General features: G+C 41.5%; 2 protein-coding genes across 2 annotated transcripts in view; one reads left to right on the top strand and one right to left on the bottom strand.

Moving 5' to 3' along the window:
- Positions 1-14,465: 14,465 nt before the first annotated feature.
- Positions 14,466-19,612, bottom strand: RPS3A (ribosomal protein S3A). Its single transcript, XM_081233010.1, has 6 exons — positions 19,499-19,612; positions 18,638-18,741; positions 18,075-18,262; positions 15,468-15,676; positions 14,823-14,932; positions 14,466-14,638 (listed from the first exon to the last, which is right to left on the bottom strand). The coding sequence occupies exons 1-6, from the start codon at positions 19,558-19,560 to the stop codon at positions 14,517-14,519; spliced, it is 795 nt and encodes a 264-aa protein (XP_081089136.1). The 5' UTR covers positions 19,561-19,612; the 3' UTR covers positions 14,466-14,516.
- An 835-nt stretch (positions 19,613-20,447) lies between these two features.
- The window catches only part of LRBA (LPS responsive beige-like anchor protein), an 808,478-nt gene continuing 801,815 nt past the window's right edge, over positions 20,448-27,110 (top strand). The window contains exon 1 of the mRNA XM_081242275.1: positions 20,448-20,468. The gene's annotated coding sequence lies outside the window, so the exon portion shown is untranslated. The remainder of the gene's footprint in view (positions 20,469-27,110) is intronic.

Genomic DNA, 27,110 nt, shown 5'->3' with positions numbered 1-27,110 from the left:
TGGCCTCTCCCGATTGCAGAGCACAGGCTCCGGACGCGCAGGCTCAGCGGCCATGGCTCACGGGCCCAGCCGCTCCGCGGCACGTGGGATCTTCCCAGACCGGGCCACGAACCCGTGTCCCCTGCATCGGCAGGCAGACTCTCAACCACTGCGCCACCAGGGAAGCCCCATCAGTACTCTTAACAATAATTGTTTATAGTTTTTGTTCAGCTTCTTAAGCTTAGATAAATATACACAGAGAAATAGTGATGATATAGGCTAATTATAAGGGGATATTTGGTATAATCATTAATGGTTTATTCTTTTTAATTACTGTCAGATGTACATGGACCATATAATTCATAATTCAGTGCCATTTTGAATGCCATTTTAAACGAATGCTTAACAGTGAATTTTTCAGAACTAAATAGGGAATAATTTTCTAACCTACTCCTTTTTATTTCACTGTAGTTACAGAGCGGGGGGGGGGGGGGGGGGGGGAAGGGAATACGAAGCCTAACTCAGAACACCACCACCATCTAGGGGCCTTTCACCTAACTGCAACCTCATCCTGTTAAACCACAGAAAAGTCTGAGGATCAGAGCTCAACCTGCAGAGGTTAAATGATTTGCCTAAGGTCATAAAGGTATGGCAAAGCTAAAGCAAAACCTAGCTCTACTAATTCCCGATTCAGTACTTTTTATATTTGTTTTGCTGAAGTGATACATTTCTCTTTAACAGTTAAACAAGCAGAACTGATTTGTTTTATTGTAAAAAGTTGTAACTTCTCAAATATAATAGTTATGATTAGAATGAATTGCAGAGAACAAAGCCTTGAAATTATTCCTTTCAAGAAGAAAAGAAGGGGCTTCCCTGGTGGTGCAGTGGTTAAGAATCTGCCTGCCAATGCAGGGGACGTGGGTTTAAGCCCTGGTCTGGGAAGATCCCACATGCCGCAGAGCAACTAAGCCCGCGCACCACAACTACTGAGCCTGCAAGCCTACAGCCGGTGCTCCACAAGAGAAGCCACCGCAATGAGAAACACACGCACAGCAACAAAGAGTAGCCGCCGCTCACTGCAACTAGAGAAAGCCCATGTGCAGCAACAAAGACCCAACACAGCCAAAAATATATTTAAAAAAAAAAAAGTCAATTTAAAAAAAGAAGATTCGTGCTTGGCTTCTCAGTTTTATATAGGCAATTCATACTGATGTTACCTAGAAACTCCAACATGGACTGATCCATTAATGGGGATTCCTTTTTTAGTTTAATAGGAAATAATCTGAATGCTTGGAACATCAGATCTTGAAAAGATCTGTGTCTACAGAGCTGTGCTCTTGGCAACAGCAAAGCAATCAATCTTAAACTGAGGTTTTCATACACATGTAGCACAAAACATTATTTTAGTATTTTGGAGTCTAATAGATCAGCTCAACTACTTACACCAATAAATTGCTATTTCAGAGTCTGGGACACATTTTGGATTTTTAAAGGAATCGTAACTGTATGTACACCATGGACTGTTTATTTATCTACAAATACTACAAATTAGGCAATAACTCAATGAAACTTTTTTCAGGCAAAGTAATGACTCAAATTCATTATTCAGAAAAGGAGACTTACCTGCCAGTTACCTGTCCTCTTTTAACAGGAATTGACTGACAATCTCTTAATACAAAAATATTGGCCCACATTTAGTTCTTTACAGTTAAAATAAAGAAACAACTACATTTATCTCTCCAATCATACCCAGGTTTTTAATAGATGATTGATAGAGCTCAGACTCAAAGGATCACTGAGGCCCCACCACATTGTTTCTCAGGCCCCCATGTGGCCAGCAGCTTTAGAGCAGAGTTGTTAATCCACAAGAGCCTTAGAGATGTGGCTAACTCTTCAGTGCAGTACTATGCCTAAGATTATGCTAGGGAAACAGTGGTGTCTTCTCTTTAGACATACAGAACATCAAAGCTTTTAAAAGATAACTGTGGTGATGAATAAAGTATCCGATTATTCTGTACATCCAGAGCACTCTAGGGAAGATGAATGCGGGGGAGCAGGCAGAGGCCTGCATCCTTGCTGGCCAGAGGGGCCTGGCTGGGCTATGAAAAAGCCTGGTTGTCCACTGCAATGAGGGAATTGGGGCAAGGTCAGAGAGCAACAGAAAACAGGGCACCAAGACACTGTGCATCTGTAATACTACCTACCAAGTGGGACGACTGCCCCTATGCATGTGTGTCAGGCTATCCCTGCTGGATGAGAATAGATGGCCTCTATATCATATTCTATTTGAGAGATACACATTCACAAATAGAGCTGCTGAGCAGACTCCTCACACTGATGTTCCCCACAAAGCCAGGACCCAAATCACTCAAGCTGGTGATCAGCTGCAGAAAGTAAGCTTTTTTTCTTTAGTATTTAGCAATAAGGACTACTACCATCAGGCCTGAACTTGCCTCCTCCCACAGACACACCAAAATTACAACTACTTACAGAGCAACTATCTATGCAGACAACCTAAAGACTAGCAGAAAAGATTTTCCACAACTAAAGACATAAAGAAGGAATCCAACAAGATGGGTATGAGGGGTGTAGACTCAGTATAGTCAGGACCCACACCCTGGGTTGACCCACAAACAGGAGGAATATCACAATCATAGGCCGGAAGGGAGTGGCACGATATATTCAAAGTGATGAAAAGAAAACCCCTACAACCAAGCATGCTCTACCGAGCAAGGTTCTCATTCACATTTGAAGGAGAGAGAAACTTTTACAGACAAGCAAAAGCCAAGAGTTCAGCACAACTAAACCAGCTTTACAAGAAATGTTAAAGGGACTTCTCTAAGTAGAAAAGGCCACAACTAGAAAATGAAAATTATGAAGGGAAAAATCTCATCAGTAAAGGCAAAACAGTGAAGGTAGTAGATCAACACTTACAAAGCTAGTAGAAAGATTAAAAGACAAAAGTAGAAAAATCATCTATATCCATAATAAGTAGTTAGGGATACACAAAACAAAAATACGCAAAATATGACATCAAAAACATTAAATGTGGTGGGGAGTAAAAATGTAGGGTGGTTAGAATGTGTTCGAACATAAGAGATCATAAATTTATGCACACACATACACACCTCGTGGTAACCACAAACGAAAAACCTAAAATAGATACACATACACAAAAGAGAAAGGAATGCAAACATAACGGTAAATACAGTCATCAAATCACAATTGAAGAGAGCAAAACAAGGAACAAAAAAGAACTACAAAAACAACCCCAAAACAATTAACAGAATGGCAGTAAGTACATATCTATCAATAATTACATTAAATGTAAGTGAACTAAATGTTCCAACCAAGAGACAGAGTGGCTGATTAGATTTTTTAAAACTCAAAAAAATAAAGCACATATATATGCTGCCTACAAGAGACTCACTTCAGGGACTTCCCTGCTTAGGGCTCTGCACTTCCACTGCAGGGGGCACAGGTTTGATCCCTGGTCAGGGGACTAAGATCCTGCATACTGTGTGGCACAGCCAAAAAAAACAGACTCACTTCATGTCTAAAGACACACAGACTGAAAGTGAAGGGATGAAAAAAGATTCTGTGCAAATGAAAAGAAAGCTGGGGGAGCAATACTTACATCAGACAAAATAGACTTCAAAACAAAGACTGTAACAAGAGACAAAGAAGGGCAGTATGTAATGATAAAGGGGTCAATCCAACAAGAAAATATAACAAATATATAACAAATATAGCAAATATATATATGCACCCAACATAGGAGCACCTAAATACATAAAACAAATATTAACATACAGGGAGAAACTGACAGCAATACAATAATAGTAGGGGACTTTAATACCCCACTTATATCAATGGGCAGATCATCCAGACAGAAAATCAATAAAGGCAACACTGACCTTAAATAACACATAAGACCAGATGGAATTAATAGATATCTACAAAACATTTCATCCAAAAATAGAATTCTCTTCACCTGACATGGAATATTCTCCAGGATAGGCCACAAAACAAGTCTCAGTAAATTTAAGAAAACTGAAATAATACCAAGCACCTTTTCTGAGCACAAAGGTATGAGACTAGAAATCAACTGCAAGAAAAAAACTGCAAAAAAACACAAACACGTGCAGACTAAACAACATACTACTAAACAACTGAAGAAATCAATGAGGAAATAAAAACATACCTGGAAACAAATAAAAGTGGAAACACAATCCAAGACCTATGAGATGCAGCAAAAGCAGTTCTAAGCGAGATATTTATAGCAATACAAGCCTACCATAGGAAACAAGAAGAATCTCAAATAAACAACCTAACCTTATACCTAAAGGAACTAGGAAAAGAAGAACAAAAAACCCCAAAAGTTAATGGAAGGAAAGAAATCATCAAGGTAAGAGTGGAAGCAAATGAAATAGAGTTAAAAAAACAATAAAACTAAGTGCTGATTCTTTGAAGAGAACAGAAATACAAAGGATCATAAGATACTACTACATCAATTACATGCCACTAAAATGGACAACCTAGAAGAAATGGGTAAGTTCCTAGAAACATACAACCTCCCAAGAATGAATCAGGAAGAAATAGAAAATATGAACAGACCAATTGCCAGTAATGAAATTGAATCACTAATTAAAAAAAAAAAAAACCTCCCAAGAAAACAAGTCCAGGACCAGATGGCTTTACAGGTTAATTCTACCAAACATTTAAAGAAGAGTTAATGCCTAACCTTCTCAAAGTATTCCAAAAAGTTGAAAAGGAAAGAATGGCTCTGAACTCATTCTATGAGGCCAGCACCACCTGGATACCAAAACTAAAGACACACAAAAAAAGAAAATTACAGGCCAATATCATAGATGCAAAAATCCTCAACAAAAGATTAGCAAACCAAATTTAACAACACATTAAAAGGATCATATACCATGATCAAGTGGGGTTTATCCCACAAATCAGTCAATGTGATACACATTAACAAACTGAAGAATAAAAATCATGATAATCTCAATAGATGCAGAAAAAGCTTTTAACAAAACTCAACATCCATTTATGATAAACACTGTCCACAAAGTGGGTATAGAGGGAATGCACCCCAACATAATATAGGCGATCTGACAAACGGACAGCCAACATCATACAAAGGTGAGAAACTGAAAGCATTTCCTCTAAGATCAGGAACAAGACAAGGAGGCTCACTCTCACCACTTTTAATCAACCCAGTATTGAAAATCCCAGCCACAGCAATCAGACCAAAAAAAAAAGAAAAAAAAGAAAAGAAACAAAAATCCAACTTAGAAAGGAAAAAGTAAAACTGTGCAGGTGACATGATTCTATATGGAAAATCATAAAGATGCAACCAAAAATGTGTTAGAACTAATAAATAAATTCAGTAAAGTTGCAAGATACAAAATTAACATACAGAAATCTGTTGCATTTCTATACATGAATAATGAACTACCAGAAAGAGAAATTAAGAAAACAATCCCATTTACAATTACATCAAAAGAAATTACCTAGGAATAAATCTAACCAAAGAAGTAAAAGACTTACACTCTGAAAACTGTAAGACACTGATGAAAGAAAATGACAACACAAACCAATTGAAAGATACACCATGCACATGGATTGGAAGAATTCATATTGTTAAAATGACCATACAACCCAAGACAATCTACAGATTCAGTGCAATCCCTATCAAAATACCAAAGGCATTTTTCACAGAGCTAGAACAAATAATTCTAAAATCTGTATAGAAACACAAAAGACCCTGAGTAGTCAAAGCAATCTAGAGAAAGGACAAAGCTGGAGGTATCACACTCCCTGATTTCAAACTAATTACAAAGCTACAGTCATTCAAAACAGCATGGTACTGGCACAAAAACAGACACATAGATCAATGGAACAGAATAGAGAGCCCAGAAATAAACCCACACTTAAATGGGCAATTAATCTATGACAAAGGAGGCAAGAATATACAATGGGGAAAAGACAGCCTCGTCAATAATAGTGTCTGGAGAACTGGACAGGGACATGCAAAAGAATCAAACTGGACTACTTCCTCATACCATCTACAAAAATAAATTCAAAATGGATTAAAGACCTAAATAAGACCTGAAACCATAAAACTCCTCTTAGAAGAAAACATAGGCAGTATGCTCTTTGACACTGGTCTTAGCAATATTTTTTTGGATCTATCTTCTCAGGCAAGGGAAATGAAGGCCAAAATAAACAAATGGGATAACGTCAAACTACAAAGCTTTCGTACAGCAGAGGAAATCATCAACAAAACAAAAAGCCAGCCTACCGAATGGGAAAGTATATTTGCAAATAATATATTCAATAAGGGGTTAATATCCAAAATATACACAGAACTCATACAACTCAACATTAAAAAAAAAAAAAGCCAATTTTTAAATGGGCAGAGGATCTGAATAGACATTTTTCCAAAGAAGACATACAGATGGCCAACAGACATGAAACAATGCTTAACATCCCTGTCAGGGAAATGCATATCAAAAGCACACTTCACACCTGTCAGAATGGCTATCATCAAAAAAGACAATAACAAGTATCTGGGATATGGAGAAAAGGAAACCCTTGTGCATTGCTGGTGGGATTGTCAATGGGTGCAGTGACTATGAAAACAGTATCAAGTTTCCTCAAGAACTTGAAGACAGAACTAGCATATGATCCAGCAATTTCACTTCTGGGTATTTACTAATTTGAAAAGATATATTCACCAGTGTTCACTGCAGCATTTTTACAATAGGTGAGTGGATACAGATGTGGTATATACATACAATGGAATATTACTTAGACATCAAAAAAAACTTGCTATTTGTGACAACATGGATTTAGAGGGTATTATGCTAAGTGAAGTAAGTCAGATAAATATATGATCTCACTTGTAAGTGTAATCTAAGAAACAACAAAAAGACTTAGATACAGAGAACAAACTAGTTTTCTGTGGTTGCTGGGGAGGGGGGAGAATAGGTGAAGGGCACTAAGGGGTACAAACCTCCAGGTATAAAGTAAATAAGCCATGAGGATATAACGTACAGCATAAGGCATATGGTCAATACTGTAATAACTTTCAGAACAGACACTTCAGTAACTTACTGTGGTGACTGTTTCATAATACATGCAAATGTCCATCACTATGTAATGCTCCTGAAACTAGCATATCAACTATATTTCAGTTGTTTTAAAAAAGCATGTCATCAGCCAGACTGAATCAAGGTTGTGGTGTTCTGTGTTTGTACATTTGTACTCGTTTGCATTTGGAAGCTGCTGTTGATGGCACCAGGCACAGAATAGTTCAGGACCAACCACCGTCTATATGAATTTTCCTGTTTACATAGCACATGGACAGAAATGACAAGTCAGTAGCAAGTCAGACTGTTAGCTGCAACTGCCACTTGATTCAGGTAGCAGTTTTGGATGAAGAGTACTGGTTCTCAACTGGGGGAAATTCTGCCCCATGGGGGACATTTGGCAATGTCTGAAAACATTTTTGTCACAACTTGGGGAAAGGTGCTACTGGCATCTAGTGGGTAGAGGCCAGTGATACTGCGAAATGTCCCACAACGCACAGGACAGTCCCTCACAACTACGAATTATCCAGCATAAAATACCAATAGGCCCAAGGTTGAGAAATGATGACCTAGGGGTCAAAGAGTGCATTAACTGTTCCCCTTCCCTGGGATCTAAGTTTTCTTCTTCCCAGGTGCCATGGTTGTTGTCTTCCCTCCACTGCCACAAAATCTGTACCTATAATTTCCTATTTTCTCCAGTTATCCCTACTTTGACCTAGACCTTCTGTCCTGATTATCATCCAGGAGGCAGCCAAGATGAGATGATCCTTTTTTGGGGATTGCCATATTCTGTGACCCAGTCAGGTATGTAGTACAGGAGGTGAGGGTGACAGAGTCAGAAGCCTTTTTAAAGCTCAACAGTGCTAGATATCCGTGGATGGTAGGCAGCTGTGAAATAGCCATCAAATACCCTATGGGCTCATTGCCAGGTGGCCTTTGTAACAAGTGCTGCACTGCTAGATTGCAAGTGGTCCAGAACTAAGAACATGACACATATGACATATTAGCTTGAAGGGCTGCAATTGTGTGACCAAAGTCAGCTGATCCGACTGGGACAGCAACACTGTAACCTAAGTGTGTCAACAGTGCTGAGGCACCATCAGCCACCCTGAAAGGTGACCAAAGGACCGGCGTAGTTAGTCCATCAGTAGTCTATGTGATATGGCCTCAACTACCTCAAGACAAATGGGCTGACTTTTGGCAGGCATCTGCCATGCACGAGGAAAAGTTCTTTACTGTGTGCAGAGCCCATGATGGTGGACTGTGTGAGGGCAGTCTGGGTGGCGCAGGCTGGATCAGCACCTTGATTTTACTAGGTCATATCAGAGAACTGGCCTTTACCACAGGCATCTACATGAGTGACCCAGATGGTCCAACCAGCAGGCACAATTCGTTCCCACAACATACGGCCTTTAAAAGGGGTGTTTTAATCTGCCTGAATAGTCTTGCAAGTGGCAGGCCCAAGAGTAAGCAAAGGTGACTGTTCATCACCACATCTACGAAAACAGCCTTGAGTTCAGCTCACTGAGCAGTGAACAACCACATTCACTTAGGCTCTGCATAGCTGGCGCTGAGGTTGGACAGCCACAGCGGCACAGTGGATACCACTAGCTTTTAACTTAGCTGAGCCACTGGTGATTCAGGTCCAGGTACTTAAGGGTCTCTGTGAAGTGAGGGTCCCTTTGAGGCAGCAGCTATGCCTCAGGTAATGGGGTGGGAGACAGTTTTCCAAGTGTTTCTGAGGCTGGCGCATTCCAGAAAACACTGTTTTTACTTGACCAGGAAGGTCTCCAATACCCAAAGCATCCAACAAGGAGTCAGGCCTCCTTTCAGTCAATCTCACGTTTAGCAATGGAAGTGTAATAACTGGACTGGCCCAGAGGACCTCACACGTACATACTAATAAAATATTTTATAAATAAAAAAATTTTTTCTTCACTGTGAGTTTTGCTGAAACCCTATCCATGGGATTTGAATGCTTTATTTCCTTATTTACAGCATGTGCCAGTAAGCTTTTTCTGTAAACGGCCAAGAGGCAAAATTGAGGATATTACGTAAGCATAAAGAGAGGAAACAAATCTCTATAAAACTTCTATTAATGAAGTCAAACTATGATGATTATTGAGTAAATTTTTTTCTGTAATACAGATCTTTCTTTTGGGGTGGAGTATAACATTTCATCTAATTAGGGTTCAAAGTTAGTGATCCTCCATCATTAAATCAATTCACCTGGCAGCTTGGAGTCTAGGTTTTCAACTATTTCTTCACAATTTGAACACTTGATGGTTTTCCCTTTTATTTCAAGTGCTATTTTTTTAAAGATTCATCTGTATATGCAAGAAAAAAATTGATTCACCTGTTAATGCTGATGTGTAATGAGATTTTATGTATTACATCTTTGAGGATATGTTCTTACACAGGTCATAGATGTGGCATTCAAAACGTGGAGTTAAGTCACTGTGACTTGCAGTGTAGTGCAAAGTGATGAGGGTACCACATATGGTCACAACTACTCAACTCTGCCACTGTAGTGCAAAAGCAGCAACTGACAATACATGAAGATGAATGAATGTGGCTGTCTTCCAATAAAACTTTACTTGTGGATACTGGAATCTGAATTTCACATAATCTTCACATGTAGGGAAATATTTTAACTTTTTTCAGCCATATAAAAATTGAAAGCCATTCAAAACAGAAACTGGCCAGATTTATTCCATGAGCAGTAACTGGCCAACGCATCTTACAGAGATACAGCCCAAGGAATTTATCACATGGATGGTTAGGGACTACAACAGCTGCCAGAAGATTATAGGCAAAGGTCCTGTTAAAAACAAGTCAAGAGGGACTTCCCTGGTGGCGCAGTGACTGACAGTCCACCTCCCAATGCAGGGGACGTGGGTTCGATCCCTGGTCGGGAAGATCCCACGTGCTGCAGAGCAACTAAGCCCGTGAGCCGCAACTACTGAAGTCCGCGCGCCTAGAGCCCGTGCTCCGCAACAAGAGAAGCCACCGCAATAAGAAGCCCGTGCACCGCAACAAAGAGTAGCCCCCGCTGGCCGCAATTAGAGAAAGCCTGCGCGTAGCAATGAAGACCCAACTCAGCCAAAATTAAATAAATTAAAAAAAAAAAGTCAAGGAAATAGAACAAATGCCAAAAACTATAATTTAGGAAAATTTTACCCCCCCCCAAAAGTTTTTGAAACTATACATGAAGAGCGTACAGACATTCCTTGGTTTGACCACGCTTTGCACCAAGCAGTTCTACCGGCATCATTTTTCCAACAGCATTTGCTCACTTCCCGTCTGTGCCACATTTTGGCAATTCTTGCAATATTTCAAACCCTCTACCAGCAAAAAAATGACTCACTGAAGATTCATATGATGGTTAGCATTTTTTAGCAATAAAGTATTTTTTTTTGCAATAAAGTATTTTTAAATTAAGTTATATACACTTTAAGACAATGCCATTGCACACTTAATGGACCACAGTATAGGATAAACACAACTCTTATATGCGCTGGGAAACCAAAAAAATTCCCAAAACTCTCTGCTGTGATATTCACTTTATTGAGGTGGTCTGGAACCAAACCCACAGTATCTCATCTCCAAGGTATGCCTGTACTGCATACCTGAGACTATTCAATCAGACTATTACCAAAACTCATTTTACAAAATTATTCGATTTCAAAGAAACAAAAAATTCTTTGGGTTTTTAGCCAAAACCAGAAAGTGACTTGTAAGGGAAGGAAAATTAATTATCCTCAGACTTTCATTAGCGATCCTTTATTGCCAGAAGAAAATAGGAGTGGTATACTTAAGGTGCTCAAAGAGCGAACTGAGGATTTTAGATCCAATAAAAGTGACTTTCAGATATAAAGCAAATAACCAACTGTATTCAACATACAAGAAGGCAGAAAATGAACTTCCTGAGCGATCAACCAGAGAACAAGCTTCAACCAAAAAAACTAGAGCACAGAACTTAAGGACTGGAAGTGGGCATTAAGAACTTGTAGCACTGAGACTACACAAGGGCTAAGAGGGAGAATGTAAGTTCTGACCATGTGCTCAAGCAGTGTTAACACAGTACTGTAAAAATATAGTGGGCCATATGCCAAAAAGTTTTAAAACTGTTCTCAGTAATTATATTGGTGGTGGTGTTATTTTGAGACTTGTGCATGCAATGTGGGATAATGATGGGACATTCTATCAGTCAACATGTCACTGAAAACTTCTTTGCATTTTCCAGCTTTTAGAGGCTACTCACTTCCCTTGGCCCCTGGCCCTTTCTCCATCCTCAAAGCCAACAACATCGGGCAGTCTTCACATCGCATTATCCCAACCTCCTCTTTGGCCTCACACTTCCACATTTAAGAACTTGTATAATTACATTAGGCTCATCCTAATAATCTAGGATACTCCCCCTAGTATCTTTTCTCCCCACATGAGCACTCTCAAATTAGTGGTGCTGCTGAAATGTACACATTAAAGAAGCAAAAGCCAATTTCAAATCAAGTGTTAGTTTTGCTACCTATTTCAGTCATGCCTTAACATAAAAGTCTTCAATATCACTTTCAAAAAATTCAAAATTTGTATCCCTGGTTACAGAAATTTTCCTGTGAAAGACCAAGATAAATTGTTCTGGGTGGAAAGAATCAAGGAGAGAAAAGCCACCTGTTAATACTTAATTATCTATGTATTAAATATGTAAGATATTAAATGGGAAACTTAAGAATTACCTCTTATGGTATTTTTTATTAGATGGATGTTAAAACTCCTTCAAGTTGGCCTATGGGAAAGTAACTTGATTGTATCAATCATCAAACAAGCCAAACCATTTTTAAAAAAGTAAACACATTCTTTTTGGAAGCATTTTCAAGTGAACCCTTCTAAAAGAGAACCATGCCAAGCCCTATTCAGAGATGTAGTAGATGAGAGCTTGACTCACAGTATCATCTGACTAAATGATGCCCCCCATCAAGAAAACCACCACTTATGTAACTCAATTCCTGGTCCCCACCGTCAAGGACCACGCTATTGACCCAATTTCTTTCTACCCTGAAAAGGAAGCCCCTGTCATCAGTGAGCTGGACCAAAAAATAAAACAAAAACCCTGTCCACATGGATTTTTTCTAGTAGCCACAAGTGAAACTATAGAAAAAAAAACAACAGGGAAAACAAGGACTGAAGGACAGGGTTTTTAATAAAATGAACCGATCAGCAGGGTCTGACTTAAGAGGTAAAAGAGCAAGCACTGTGGCCATCTAAGTGAAGAGTGTTCCAAGCACAGGAAAAACAAGTGCCAAAGCCCTACCATAAGAATGTTCCTAGCTTGTCCAGGACAGTCTGGCTAGAAGAGTAAGGGAAGTGGTAGTAAGAGACAGGTCAGAGGCAAGATCACGAGACCTTTTGGGTGAACTGACCATCTAAAATAAACTTCCACAAAGTGTGTGGGCAGGGGGACAGACAGGGACACGATGACACAGGGAGACCAGGTAAGCAATAAAAATCCAGGTTGGTAATGACTTGCTCCAAAGTGATAGCAACAGAGGTAGTAAGAACTGGTTAGATTCCAGATATATTTTGAATGAACTGTGAATGGTCAAGGATGACCCCAGAGGACTCTGGTCTAAAACAGAAGGGTGGGTAAAATTGTTGAGCTCAGGAACACCATTTCAAACATGTTAAATGCCTCACTGACATCCAATGAAGGTATCAAGTAGGGAGTTGGATAGGCAAACCTGGAGTTCAAAGAAAGGTACAGATTAGAAGTAAAAATCTGACAGTTTATTTAAAACCAAGAAATTGAGTAAGAATACCTAGAAAGAGTATTGGCAAACGTCCAGGGACTAAGCCCTAGGGCTCTCCAACACTAAGGCCTGAAACAAACTAGCAAAGGAGAGTAGCCAGCAACATGGGAGGAAAAACCGAGGTGCAATTCTAGAAGACAGTTAAGAAATACAGGGAAAATCGACCGTCAAATGTCATTAACAGAGATCAAGTAAAATGAAGGCCAAGAATGAACCACTGGACTTAGCAATGACATCTGGTAATCTTGACGGCAACAGTTTCCTTAGAGTAGCTGCAGCAGATTCAAGTAAAATTAAATAGAAGAAATATGGTTAACTCTTTTGAACTTTGCTATAAGGGATTTGAATAGGGGGATATCTGGAAGGGCAGAGGATTTGGTTGTATGCTGATAGAACTTGTAGAAGGAATATTGATACGGTGACAAGTGGTGGAGCCAAGAACCTGACTAGGCAAGAGAAGGTGGAATCTGATGCTTGTTCTTGCACAATTCACCCAGTTACAACAGGGAAGGCAGAAAGAGTGAGAAACACATGCACAGATGGCAGTGTAGAAATAACAGGCATTTATGAGGTTCTCTTGTCATCCATTCTCAAGAAGCAAGGTCATCAGCTGAACTTAGAAAGTTGGAGGTTTGGGAGAAGTAAAGAACAGAACGGGTGACCGACTAGGAGGAAATACGGGATAGTGGGCAGCATTAAATGCCCACTTAATAGGAGACCAATAACCAATTTCTCTCTCTCTCTAGCCAACTTCAGCTTGACCATTAAGGGATACAGTGGGACATTTACTGCTAGAGAAAAGAGAGCATTATTTGGATGTTTAAAACCCCCCCCACAAAAAAAAACAAAAAACCCAAATGCCTGTGAGCTCTTCTGTTTCCACTATGCTATCAGTCTAGCACAGTGGTTCACAAAGCATGGTCCCTGACGGCCACCATCACCTGAAAATTTGTTAAAAATGCATATTTTCAGAGCTCACCCTAAAACTACTAAATCAGAAACTCCAGGGGCAGGGCCCTGCAATGTTTTAACAAACCTTCTAGATGATGTGAGAACCACCTTAAAAACTTAACCCTGGGCTTCCCTGGTGGCGCAGTGGTTAAGAATCCGCCTGCCAATGCAGGGGACACGGGTTTGAGCCCTGGTCCGGGAAGATCCCACATGCCGTTGAGCAACTAAGTCCACGCGCCACAACTACTGAAGCCCGCGCCCTAGAGCCCATGCTCCACAACGAGAAGCCACTGCAATGAGAAGCCCGTGCACTGCATCGAAGAGTAGCCCCTGCTCGCTGCAACCAGAGAAAAGCCCACGCACAGCAATGAAGACCCAACGCAGCCAAAAAATAAAATAAAAATTAAAAAAACCTTAACCCATGTAAAGTGTTTCCTTTTATTCACCATCTCTAACACGCCCAAACCATCCCAGTTGAAAACTGAACACTACCCTTTCTCAGCTACTTAGTAACTAAGAGCAGTGAATAAAATCCACACAGAAGGTCAGAAAAATTCACCACATTACTATCAAATAAGAACACTTGATTATTGTCAGATTATTTAAAAAGAGTGATCAGAAATTAAGTATCACAAATGAGTTCTTTTATTTGTCACCATTAAAAGTCTGATTTTTAAACAGATTCCTGGACTGGTGGCTCATATCCATCAGCTCGTTCAACTTTAGCACCTGTCTCGTCCCCAGTAGCTTTTCCAGAACTACTACCTTCACCATGTAACTCCATGAGTTTTCCCACTAAAAGGAAGAAGAAATTTTGTTAGTTACAGCGTACAATATCTTGAAAGAGTTATCTTCAATACTATGTAGGCAAGACAAAAAAAAAGTGCCATCATCTGGTCTCAAAACAACACAAAACCACCAAACAATATATTTGTCCACACAATTTTTTCTTTCAGGAATCCTGTGGTTTCTCACTTACATTCAAACTTGGGCTTCTTCAGCATTTTTACTTTTCTAACAAAGACATCGTGGAGTGGATAAATAGACTGGCAGGCCTTTTCTATGTCTTTTCCAATGCTGTCTGGAATCCTGAAAACCAGTAATGATAAATTAGAATAAACCTACACTTCACTTAATCCACAGTAATCCTCATTCTGTTATTGCCCCTTCATAGGTGAAGGTTAAATGATCTGAATTACACAGCTAGTTAATAGCAAAATTAGCACGTGGGCCTTCTGAGTCCAAGCCTTATGCCTTTTTTTTCATACACCCCTCTTAGCCAACTGCATGGGAACATCAGAAAAATGTTAACAGTTTTATCATCGGACATCATCTGGGACCGAAACATTTTATCATCACTTATTCCCATACATTACTGATTGTGAAGGGTTTATCTATTCAGTGCCTTTTCTAAGGCAAAGGCAAGTCCTGGGCATCAAGTCTCACTGCCAGGAGAGAGCTTCATCCAAAAAAAGGATAAATAAACCAACAAATAACATTTACTGAACACAATATGCTTTCATTTCAAGAGATGCAGCTAGACGGTTTCACAGGCAGAATTTAAACATAGGTCTGACCCCACCTTGTCTCATCTGAGGGTTGTGTTGTGAGGGAAAACACTTACAACTTATTGACCACCTCTTTCAAGTCATTTGTCTGCACCTCTCGGGTCATGATTTCCATCATCTTCTTACGGATCTGGCGGACCTGCTGGTGCTGGGCATAAGAGGTCTTCCGAATCTGATTGTTGCGTTTTTTAGTAAAACCCACACAGAAGAGACGAAGCAAATAACCATCGGTAGTCTTGACATCAACGTGAGCTTCAATCATGGTCTAGTGAAAAAAAGATGTGCCAGGTTTTAATGTTATCTATTTTTACCTCTCAAATTCTAATTTTAAAAAAAGTGGGGCTTCCCTGGTGGCGCAGTCGTTAAGAATCCGCCTGCCAATTCAGGGGACACAGGTTCAAGCCCTGGTCCAGGAAGATCCCACGTGCCGCAGAGCAACTAAGTCTGTGCGCCACAACTACTGAGCCTGCGCTCTGGAGCCTGCGAGGCACAACTGAGGCCACGCTCTAGAGCCCATGTGCCACAACTACTGAAGCCCGCACACCTAGAGCCCATGCTCCACAAGAGAAGCCACCGCAATGAGAAGCCTGCGCACCACACCTAAGAGTAGCCCCCTCTCACCGCAACTAGAGAAAGCCCGCGCGCAGCAACGAAGACCCAACACAGCCAAAAATAATAAATTAAAAAAAAATTTTTTTTTAAGTGGAGGCCAAGTACTCATTACACAATATTAAGTATAATATAAATGACTGATTTACAGAGTTAACCTCCTTGAAGTGAACTTACCAACAATTACCCCAAATTCTTACTATCCTCCATATCTAATTACATAAGTACAGAGTCCTCTCAGCTGTCTTCCCCCCTCCCCTCTAGGTAACTTCTCTATCTCATTATCACTATCTCCCCACAGCAACCCCCACCTTTCACATATACATGCCTTTTACAGACATATGCCAGCCTTTAACAACCTGCTCCTCCCCCAATCAATTCTTTAACTCCGCAAGAGAAAAATACGTTCTAAGGGACTCTACAATACCGACATCTAAACCTATTCCATTTAAAAAAATATGTTCTGAACAGTTGAAATGTTGTAATAACACGAAATACATACATTTTAAAATGTCCTTTATGTTCCAAACTAAAGCCACACTGAGGATTAAATATTCAATTTTACAACTAAACTATAGTTTTTAAAAATCCATCATTAGTCTTATTACTACCTAAATTCAAAAAACAAAAACTAGGGCTTCCCTGGTGGCGCAGTGGTCGAGAGTCCGCCTGCCAATGCAGGGGACACGGGTTCGTGTCCCGGTCTGGGAAGATCCCACGTGCCGCGGAGCGGCTGGGCCCGTGAGGCGTGGCCGCTGAGCCTGCGCGTCCGGAGCCTGTGCTCCACAACGGGAGAGGCCACAGCAGTGGGAGGCCCGCTTAGGTACCAACAAAAAGTGAATTGCCTTCTTTGCATTTTGTTAACTTTATCTTACTCTAAAAAATGAATATAATACAATTATAGTGAAAGGACCTTAAGATACTTCCAAAAATGCAACTGTAAAACCTTAGGAGAGTATCAGAAATAAATATAACGGAATAATCATATCATACGGGACCGAAACGTCTTGTCATCATTCATTCCCACACAAAAAACATCCCCAACGTGATGGTTATAGCCAGACACATCTGAACCATCATTTCCTGTAGTTAAACCAATGGGTACTAAATGCTTTCTGTGTCAAGCTCTGCACTAAGCATGTTTACATGTATCTTTTATTTCATCCTCATAATTCCATGAGCTAATATTCTTTTTTTTGGCTGAGCTGTGTCTTTGTTGCTGTGTGCGGGCTTTCTCTAGTTGTGGCAAGTGAGGGCTACTCTTCGTTGTGGTGCGCGGGCTTCTCACTGAGGTGGCTTCTCTTGTTGCGGAGCAGGGCTCTAGGCGCGCGGGCTTCAGTAGTTGCGGCTCGAGGGCCCTAGAGCACAGGCTCAGTAGTTGTGGCGCATGGGCTTAGTTGCTCCGTGGCATGTGGGATCTTCCCGGTCCAGGGCTCGAACCCGGTCCCCTGCATTGGCAGGTGGATTCTTAACCACTGCGCCACTAGGGAAGCCCCATGAGCTAATATTCTTACCTACATTTTACAGATAAAAGAAACCAAGGCTTAGCAAGATTTAAGTTACTTTCCAAACAACATAACTGGGAAAAAGAGCCAAAATTTCAGTCTCCCACCACAGGCTCTGCCAGTCCTATTACAGCACAATAGATAATCAAAACTAGCCCAATCCATCCTTTCACTATCAAATTCACTAGATTCTGATGTCCAAAGGTATTCTGAAGACAGGCAAAGCTAAAACTACAAACCTGCACCTAAATGTGCTTCAACCAGCCACTAATCCATGCAGCAAAAAAACCTCGATGATAATCCAATATTAAATCTTGAACTCAATTTCAACAAATAACTAAATTTACTCTAAACAGCCTCACTGCTGTTGCTCAAGTTCAACGGTGCCGATCCAAGAGTGCACACTTAATAACAGCAAGAAAACATCAAGGGCTTAAAATGAACTCTAAACCTCAAATGCACAACACGCTCCTCTCTTGACATTCAATCATGACATCTTTGGTCATGCACAGCACAGCACCATGCACTTGAGAGAACTTTTATTCTCACCTGCCATTTTTTGACCATGGAGCACATTTTGTCACGGGTAAGATCCATGCCATGGAAATTAGTCAGGCAGTTTTTGCCCTGAACGTCCTCAGTAATAAGCTTGAATTTCCTAAATGCAACTTCATCATTCTGCAGATCAGCAAGGCTCACTTCAAACACACGACCCTTGAGGCCATCAGATGCGATTTCTATAAAACAAGGATCAATTGTTAACGTTAGGGACCGCATAAGCAAAGTCAAGGTAACATTCAAGCATTAAGTTCGGAAACCTCATGATAAATTATAAAGACCGTAACTTTCGTCAGACAAATCCCTATGGACACCAACGACTTCCTGACAGGGCTCATTAGAACCCCAACACCACCCATGCCCATTTCACTGGTAATTCTAAAAGGGCCATCCTGCTTCTGCACGTGCTGTACTAAAAACAAGCCCCAAAGGGCCCCAAGCTGCAACCAAGAGCTGACACTTCCTTAATGTATCCCACCACCCAACGAAAAGGAGACCAAGATACATACAAGCCTCACTTTCAGAAAAAGACACACCAAGAAGAATATACTCACTGGTTCCTTGAGTTCTCGTGACCAGCGTTTTCCCAATATTTCTTATATTGAACATAGCTGGTGCCTTCACATCGTACCAATCTTTCTTAGAAAATGGGTCAACCCTGGATTTAAAAACATGCTTGAATTTTATCGCCGATCACATAATGTTTTTTAACTTCCCTCATTCCAAGTACTCTAAAAGGCTAACTGACACGGAGACACTGGTGGAAACGACTCCTCTCGGGCTGAGGGGCGCATATGTAAAAGCTAGTTCTTCCCACCATGTCTATTTCACCGCGAAGGCCTGACACTTCGGTAAATGATGCCACAAACATATACACTCCCACCCAACCCCACCCACCCATCGGTGCTTCCGCTACACCGGCAACACTGCCACCAAACAACGTGCACGTCTCTTCAACTTTACTGCTACGTGAAGACACATACTGGTAACCCGGGCTCCTTACGGCCGCAAGCTATCAGGAGCGCCCAGGTTTCCACCCGGCCCAAGCAGGGGAGGGACGCGAGGTCCCGGGTGGACAAGAAAAGTGCCTTTCACAACTCCAGCTGTTGGAAGGGCATTACCCGAGGAACTTACGAGGCCCGTGAGCCCACAAAACGGAACACGCCCGTCCCTAGTCGCGGCAGCAATCTGACTCAAAAGGGGCGCGCATAAGGCCCACAAGGCCGGGGGAAGCAACGGGTCCGCCGCAGAGCAGTCCCGGATCCGCCAGGCCGCGGTTCGTAATTTACCAACCCGGTACGGCCCGCGCAATCCAACTAGCATCCTCGCCATCCGGCCCACACCACGACTGAGAAACCGCCCGCCGACTCCAGCAGGACACCCAAAAGCGGGGGGCCACGGTAGTTGCCACTTACACTTTCTTCTTGGCTCCCTTTTTACCGCCTTTCGTAAGGCGCTTATTCTTTCCGACCGCCATGGTGCTGCTCCGAGAGCCAAAAGGACGGAAATTATACTCACGCGAGATCTTAGGGGTGCGGGGCGGGACGCGCTGTCTACATGACCTTCGATCTTAAGTTCTTCCGGCCTCAAGAATATCGCGACAACAGAGAGAGGCACGCGTCTGACCGTGGCTGCGACAGCGCCCTCAAGTGGGGGGAGGCTGCGCAGCACGCCGGGGGCCGCTCGCTGAGGGGCTGCGCTCGGAGGCGGTGGCGCTGGCAACCTGAGGTGCGGACGCCTTGGTTACCTGAGGTTCCCGTGGCTCTGATGCCCGGAAGTAGGTTTCCGTGGGAGAACGCCCACTCAGCATCATTCGAAGGGGAACTCACCTTCAAACCTGTTTCTTCTCCGACAGCGTGGGATTAGAGGTCAGACAGCAGATCTAGGTTCATAACCTAATTTCAGTATTTAGCCTTGTGACCTGTCTGTGCTTCAGTTTCCTCGTATTTAAAATGGAAGCAGCAGTGTGATCTATCTCGTAAGACTGTTAGGATTAAATATGTATAACTTCTGAGATATGGGTAAGGTTCTAAGATATTGGTAAGGTTATTGGTAAGGTTTGTTGATAAGGATGCTGGTTAGTGGAGGACGTTCTCTTTGTGAACATCCATCAAGCTGTACGCTTACTCGTGTACTTTTCTGTAAGTTTCTTATATGTTAATTTAATGTTGGATTTTTTGTTTGTTTGTTTTAATAGAGTGAGTTCTGCTCATTTTTTCCCTGACGGACTATGGTTCCAGTGTTCCCAGATACTTCAATTTCTCAAGAAAGGTTTATTTTAATTGCAGGGGATAACGAAATACATTCTGGCTAGATGTGGCCTGCTAGCTTCAAGTGTGACGTCCCTGGAAAGCTGGCGCATACAGGCTTGGTACTCAGCCACTGGTATGTTGAGTTCCCTTCTCTAACTTCCCGTCTGTCAAAAAAACCTGCAACCAAGCCAGAAACCTACCCCGACTCACATCACTCCCACAAGCCTTTGAGTCCTTTAATCTCTGCCAGTCTTTCTAACGTACATCCCTTACCTTCTATGACCCTCACTTTCTACAACAATCTTCCTAAATCTCCAATCCTAGCCTAAAAATCTTTCCATTCCATTCATCTCAGTTGCTTATAGGATAGTCAAGTTCTTATTTCACAACAATGTGAATATACCTAACACTACTGAACTGTACGCTTAAAAATGGTTAAAATGGTAAATTTTATGTTGTGTTTTTTATCACAATTATTTTAAAAAAATCAAAGTCCTTAGCTGAGCCTATAAAACTTCTTTTATCTTGAGTTATCTCCCTTTTCATCCTCTCCTTATCTTAGTCTTTAGTGGATACCCCAACTCTGGCCATCTGGAACTATTTAAAATTTTCTCTTGCCTCCATTGCTTTTCCCTCATCAGCAGGCAAATACCTGTGCATGTTCAAGACAGCTGAGCTTCATCTCTTCTTTCACTAAGAGGTTGATTCCCCAAACAGGCTTTCCCTCACACCTGCTCCCAGAAGACCTAACACTACTTAACTCGTTAGTAACTACAGATCAATGTGTCCCTTTCTCACTGTAAGCAGGAGGGCATACAGTGCAGTCATTTTCTTATTTGTGCCCATTTCTTAGCACATAGTGGGCCCTCATAATATTTGTTGGCTGAATAAATAATAGTAGACAACGTTGATGGTATTCCCAGTCTTTTGAACTTGGTGGGTCAGTCTAAATTTTCAAAATAATTTTGGGAATCAACATGACAGCAATTTTTAAATCTCAGCCATCTGTGAGACAAAACCAAAAACAACTGCCATTTTCTATTAGCCTCATTTCATTTAAAAATTATATTTTGGCCCCCAAAATAAAAATAAAAAACATATCCTCTAAAAAGTCAGTCCTTTTAAATAAATAAATCAACTTTATGAAAAACTCCATAGACCTTATTTTTCTTCTCCTCGCAAATTAGTGAATACTAGTAACCAGTGGATATCAACGAGTCCTTCCAAATATACTATTGAGTCTAATAAACTCTGTATTAATTCTATACTTACAGTTACCTTAACTAAGTTTACTTCATACGAGGCACTTCACTAGTTTAAAAATTTCCCAATGGAAAATGTTATCGACCCCCAGGTCAGACAAAAAACTGAACTTACCTTCTACCGAAGGTAAGTCTGATTCCTCTTTCTGCCCAAGAGTGAAAGAGCCACAGGGGAGGCGTTAATGAAGTCAGCTGCATCTAGTTTATTCTGGAGAAATCAGCATCTAAGGGATTTGTCTGAGGTAAAAATTTCAGTCCTCAACTTTGTCTTGTAATGAAAGGGTTTTTTTAAATAAAATTGTATTTCCCTTACACTGTTACATTAAATGGTGCAATCATCAGTTTTAATTAAAAATATTGAATAAAAGATAGCATGGGAGGTGTGAAATCAGTTTATTGGGTCTCAACCATCTAGGAATTTCAAAATTCAGATAGAATAAAATGGAACAGAAAAATATGAGTACCTCAAACCTAGAAAGGTGTCCGTAGCATTTTATTAATTTTCTTTCCATCTGTGACTAATCTATTAAATCCATCCAATGATTTTTTTTTTTTTTTTTTTTTTTTGGTACACGGGCCTCTCACTGTTGTGGCCTCTCCCGTTGTGGAGCACAGGCTCTGGACGCGCAGGCTCAGCGGCCATGGCTCACGGGCCTAGCAGCTCCGTGGTATGTGGGATCTTCCCAGACCGGGGCACAAACCCATGTCCCCTGCATCGCCAGGCGGACTCTCAACCACTGTGCCACCAGGGAAGCCCCATCCAATGATTTTTTGAATTTTGATTGCTATGTTTTTTATTTCTAAAAGTTCCATTTCGTCCTTTTTCAGTTTCTGTCACTTTTTAAACTCTATTTTTTATTGAGGTTTCATTGCTTTATAACATCAGATAAGTTTCATGCGTTCAATTTATATCACTTTGTTTTTCCTTATTCTTTCAGACATCTTCGATATAGATCTAAATCCAGTAAGCATAATTGTGATTGACATCTGATGTGGGGTGGGCAGTCTTGTAAGACTGTGCCATTAACCTGTCAAATTGAGATTTGAGTTAAATTGTAGGACACTCAGCTGGTGCCCGAGAATTGCTTGTCGGTGTGGGAATGACACCTGCCCATGTTGGAATGGGTTCCAAAATTGTTGTAACATCATTTTCTCCCAGTCTGTAAACACCCCCGATCTCATTTCCTTTTCTTCTCAGCTGCAGCCCATGGTAGTTCATGTAAACAACATACTTTTTCACCAAAACTCTGTACTTCCTTGCAGCCTTAGCCTTCTCTGACCCTGCCCAGAAAACCCTAAGCCTAGTTCAGTGCGTAATTTACCTTCCCATGGTAGTATTTCCCCCAGTTCATTCACTCCTCCCTGTATCTATGACCTTGTGTTGTGCCCTCTCACACTGACTTTGGGCCTGATAGTGTTTCTTGCTTTAGTCAAGGGACATTAGCAGCTCTGACTTGAGCAATGGCTTAAAAGATGCGGGCATTGGGGCTTCCCTGGTGGCGCAGTGGTTGAGAGTCCGCCTGCCGATGCAGGGGACACGGGTTCGTGCCCCAGTCCGGGAAGATCCCACATGCTGCGGAGCGGCTGGGCCCGTGAGCCATGGCCGCTGAGCCTGTGCATCCGGAGCCTGTGCTCCGCGACGGGAGAGGCCACAATACTGAGAGACCCGCGTACCGCAAAAAAAAAAAAAAAAAAAGATGCGGGCACATGTGGGGTTTGCTCTTTCTGCTCTTTGGAGCCCTGAGCTCACTAAGTGAAGAAGCCTGAGCTAGCCTGCTGGAGAAGGAGAGGACATTTGAAGCCGAAATAACAAGGCCCAGCTGAGATCTTTCCAGAACAACAAGTCTACCAACCATCAGGTATTTGAAAAAGTCTATCCTAGACCATTTAATCCAACTGAGCTGGCCCAGGACAAAAGAACCACCCAGCTGACACATAGAATCATGAGAAATAATAAATGTTTGCTGTTTTAAGTCATTAAGTGTAGGGAGAATTTGATTTGCAGCAAAACCTAGCAAGCATTTTTCTCTACCCTTACATTTACCCTCACCTTCATGGCATGGTTAGAGAAGACTGCACATTTCAGACTGGAACTACTAGAAATTAATGGTATTAAAGGACTGGGCCCCTGACAATCCTTTTACCTGTCAGGTGCCCTTCCTGTTCCTCTCAATATGTGACTATTTCCGTTGCTCACCATGCTATTCCTGTCCCCAACTCAGCCTATCCCCTGTCATTTTTAGAAAATGACCTTGTCGCCTACTTCAGATAAGGTGGGGCTTGCAGGCTACAGGAAGGACTCAGTGTTCTTCTGTGTGGGATGAGAAGCCATTGGAGGCTTTTGAGCAGTGGAGTGACGCTGGCTGCTGTGGGGAGAATAAGCAAGAGTGGTGGAGCAAGAGTAGAAACAAGAAGTTAAACGAGATGATGGTAGCTTGGTCTAGGGAGATAGAGGAGGGAGTGCAGAGGGTGGAGAGCTGTGGAAACAGGACACTATTCATGGAGATCAAAATGGAAACGACTTCCCCAGGACTTCCCTGGCAGTCCAGTAGCTAAGAACTCGCCTTCCAGTGCAGGGGACGCGGCTTCGATCCCTGGTCGAGGAACTGAGATCCCACATGCCGTGGGGCAACTAAGCCCGTGTGCTGCAACTACTGAGCCCACATGCCACAACAAGAAAGAAGCCTGTGCACCACAGTCAAGAGGCCACACGCTGCAGCGGAAGATCCCACATGCCAAAAGACCACAACAGAGATCCTGCAACCAAGACCCGATGCAGCCAAATAAATAAATAAATACAATAAAATGCAAATGACATCCTCTGGACTTGTGAAGTGCAGTTGCCCTGGGTGGAAGGACATAGCAAAAATTTTGGTTATGTTTTGAAGATAAGAGCCAAAAGAATTTGCTGATGAATTGATACGGGAAGACAAAAAGGGATCAAGGATAATCACATTTTACTATAATGATTTTTCTTTAAATTGGTGCTTACCTACCCCATCCCCTTCTTAGAAGAAGGCAGAGACAGCCCTAAATATCTCTTTGTATACTAGTCTTGAATGAATGACTCAATCAATAGATGAATCCTGAGTAATATTTTTACTTTATGTCAGATAACACATTTTTGTTGGAAATTTAGCTTTTCTCCTTTCTTTTCTATGTACACAATGAAATAGTACATATCATGAGTTCTCATTGTAGAGGTGTTCCAGGTGGGATTATGAAAATGTACTCTCTTTTCTCCCAAAGTACAATGATCAGAACAGTACAGGTCAACAAACTATGATCAGCTGGCCATGAAATAAGGAGCTTTTGAGAGAATGAAATCAGTTATGTCACTGAATATGCTGTTTAGTTCAGTTGACTGTTTTTTTCCATAGTAAAACTTTGTCTACTGAGGAAGTAGTACTGTGATTTGCAGTCCAGCTCACGCTCATGCTGTTGCCAGCTGGCCCACTTTGTTGCACTGCAACAAAGGATCAGCTGGATTCTGCTGCAGAATATCTTACTGGGCATGCCAAACACATGAAAGGCCTGGAAAATTTCTTGAAGATGCTCTTCAGAGTTATATAAGGGAGATGATATATTTGAAAATGAGAAAATAAAGTTTTTGAAAGGACTTTAAAAAGTTCAAAGGCCACAAGGTATAGTGGAAAAACATGGATTTTGAAGCCAGACCTGGTTTCAAATCATTGCTCTATCACCTACTATGTGACTTTATATTATAGTCTGTTTTCTCACTGGTAAGTGGGAATAATACCTACCTCCTGTGGTTATTGTAAAGGTTAAATGACACAATATACAATGGAAGCCTAGCACAGGGATTAACACATAGTAGACACTCAGTAACTGTTAACTCTCTTTTTCTCTATCCAAAATAAATGTCAGATTTACTATCGAGCTTTGTCTCAGCTGCCCACTCACACTCATGTCAACACCTCGCTGTCCTCGACCTTGTGAAACATCAAGGGTCGCTCTCGTTGGAGCCATTTCCCCTGCCTAACTCAGCCTGTGTGGTTTGCTGTGGATGGCAGACAGGAAAAAGGAACTTGTCCAGGGAGCAAAGCAAGACAATTGAGAAGAAAGGCTGAGATTGTATCTGTGCAGTTTAGTGTCATTGCAGAAGTACTGTAGCACAATCAAACAGGATTCCTTATTACCATGGCTACCACTAAGGACAGCACACATCCTAGGGACACTCACATTTTTTTGTTGTTGTTGTTGATACCCATACAGCCATTGCTGCTGGGTTTAGGTGGGAATTGAAATGACTTCCCATATACTGTAAGAGTCTAAGTAGTGGAACTTTTCTTCTGGACAACATTTCACAAAATGAAAAGCTAGGATAGAATCTAGTATTATCACTATTTGGTATCCTGTAGATCTATGTTCAGTCTCACATCACATAGTAGTTTGACTTCAGGAAAGTTTTTAATCTTTCTGAACTTGTCTTCACCTTACTCTGTTAGTGGGAAGTTGAGTTCAAGGTCGCCCTGCTGTACAGCTCCAGGGAGTGCCACTCACTCTGTAGAGTGAGTAGGTTGCACAGGGTGTTAAGCAAAAACTTGATTCAGAAACTGTAACAAGACTTCAATAATAGTGACATAAACAAGGTAGGAATTATTTGTGACTCATGTGGCAGTCCCAGTGTATATACAGTCCAGGGCTGATACATAGGCTCGATGATATTAGGGACTTAGATTTCAAGATTTCATCAGTCTTATTATTCTTCCATCCATAATATGTTGCTCTCATCCATGTAGCCCAAGATGAAAAGTGAACATTTAGTCCAGCAAGAAGAGGGAAAAGCAAAGAGAAAGGCATGTTTCTTTCCTTGAAGAATACCATCTACAACAGTGGTCCCCAGCCTTTTTAGCACCAGGGACCGGTCCGTGGAAGACAATTTTTCCACGGATGGGGGTGGGGTGTGGGGAATGGTTCAGGCGGTGATGCGAGCAGTGGGGAGCAATGGGGAACGGCAGATGAAGCTTCGATTGCTCGCCTGCCTCTCACCTCCTGCTGTGCGGCTTGGTTCCTAACAGGCCACGGACAAGTACTGGTCCATGGCCCGAGGGATGGGGAGCCCTGATCTCCAAGTTCTTTTTTTTTTTTTGTCCAAGCTGTGCTGATTTTGATCAGAAAATTAGTTCATAAGAACTCAGTGGGATAATGAAAGTGGTGGTAAACAAATTTAGGTGAGCAGTTCAGAGGACCCCAACACAGCGTCCAAATGACTGAGAGTCATTTTGAATTGTCACTCAGGATAAACCAGTGGTACAGGGAAGAAAGGATCTTGGTTCTGGAGGGAATTTAGTCTGGGCCTAGGTGGAAATATTTTGTTTGTTTGTTTGTTTTTAAATTTATTTTATTGAACTATAGTTGATTTACAATGTTTTGTTAATTTCTGCTATACAGCAAAGTGATTCAGTTATACATATATATATACATATTCTTTTTCATATTCTTTTCCATGATGGTTTATCACAGGATATTGAATATAGTTCCCTGTGCTA

The sequence above is a fragment of the Mesoplodon bidens genome, assembly GCF_964165515.1.
Source record: "Mesoplodon bidens genome assembly, chromosome: 1".
Lineage (NCBI taxonomy): Eukaryota > Metazoa > Chordata > Mammalia > Artiodactyla > Ziphiidae > Mesoplodon > Mesoplodon bidens.
This window is presented reverse-complemented; position numbering and strand designations above follow the sequence as displayed.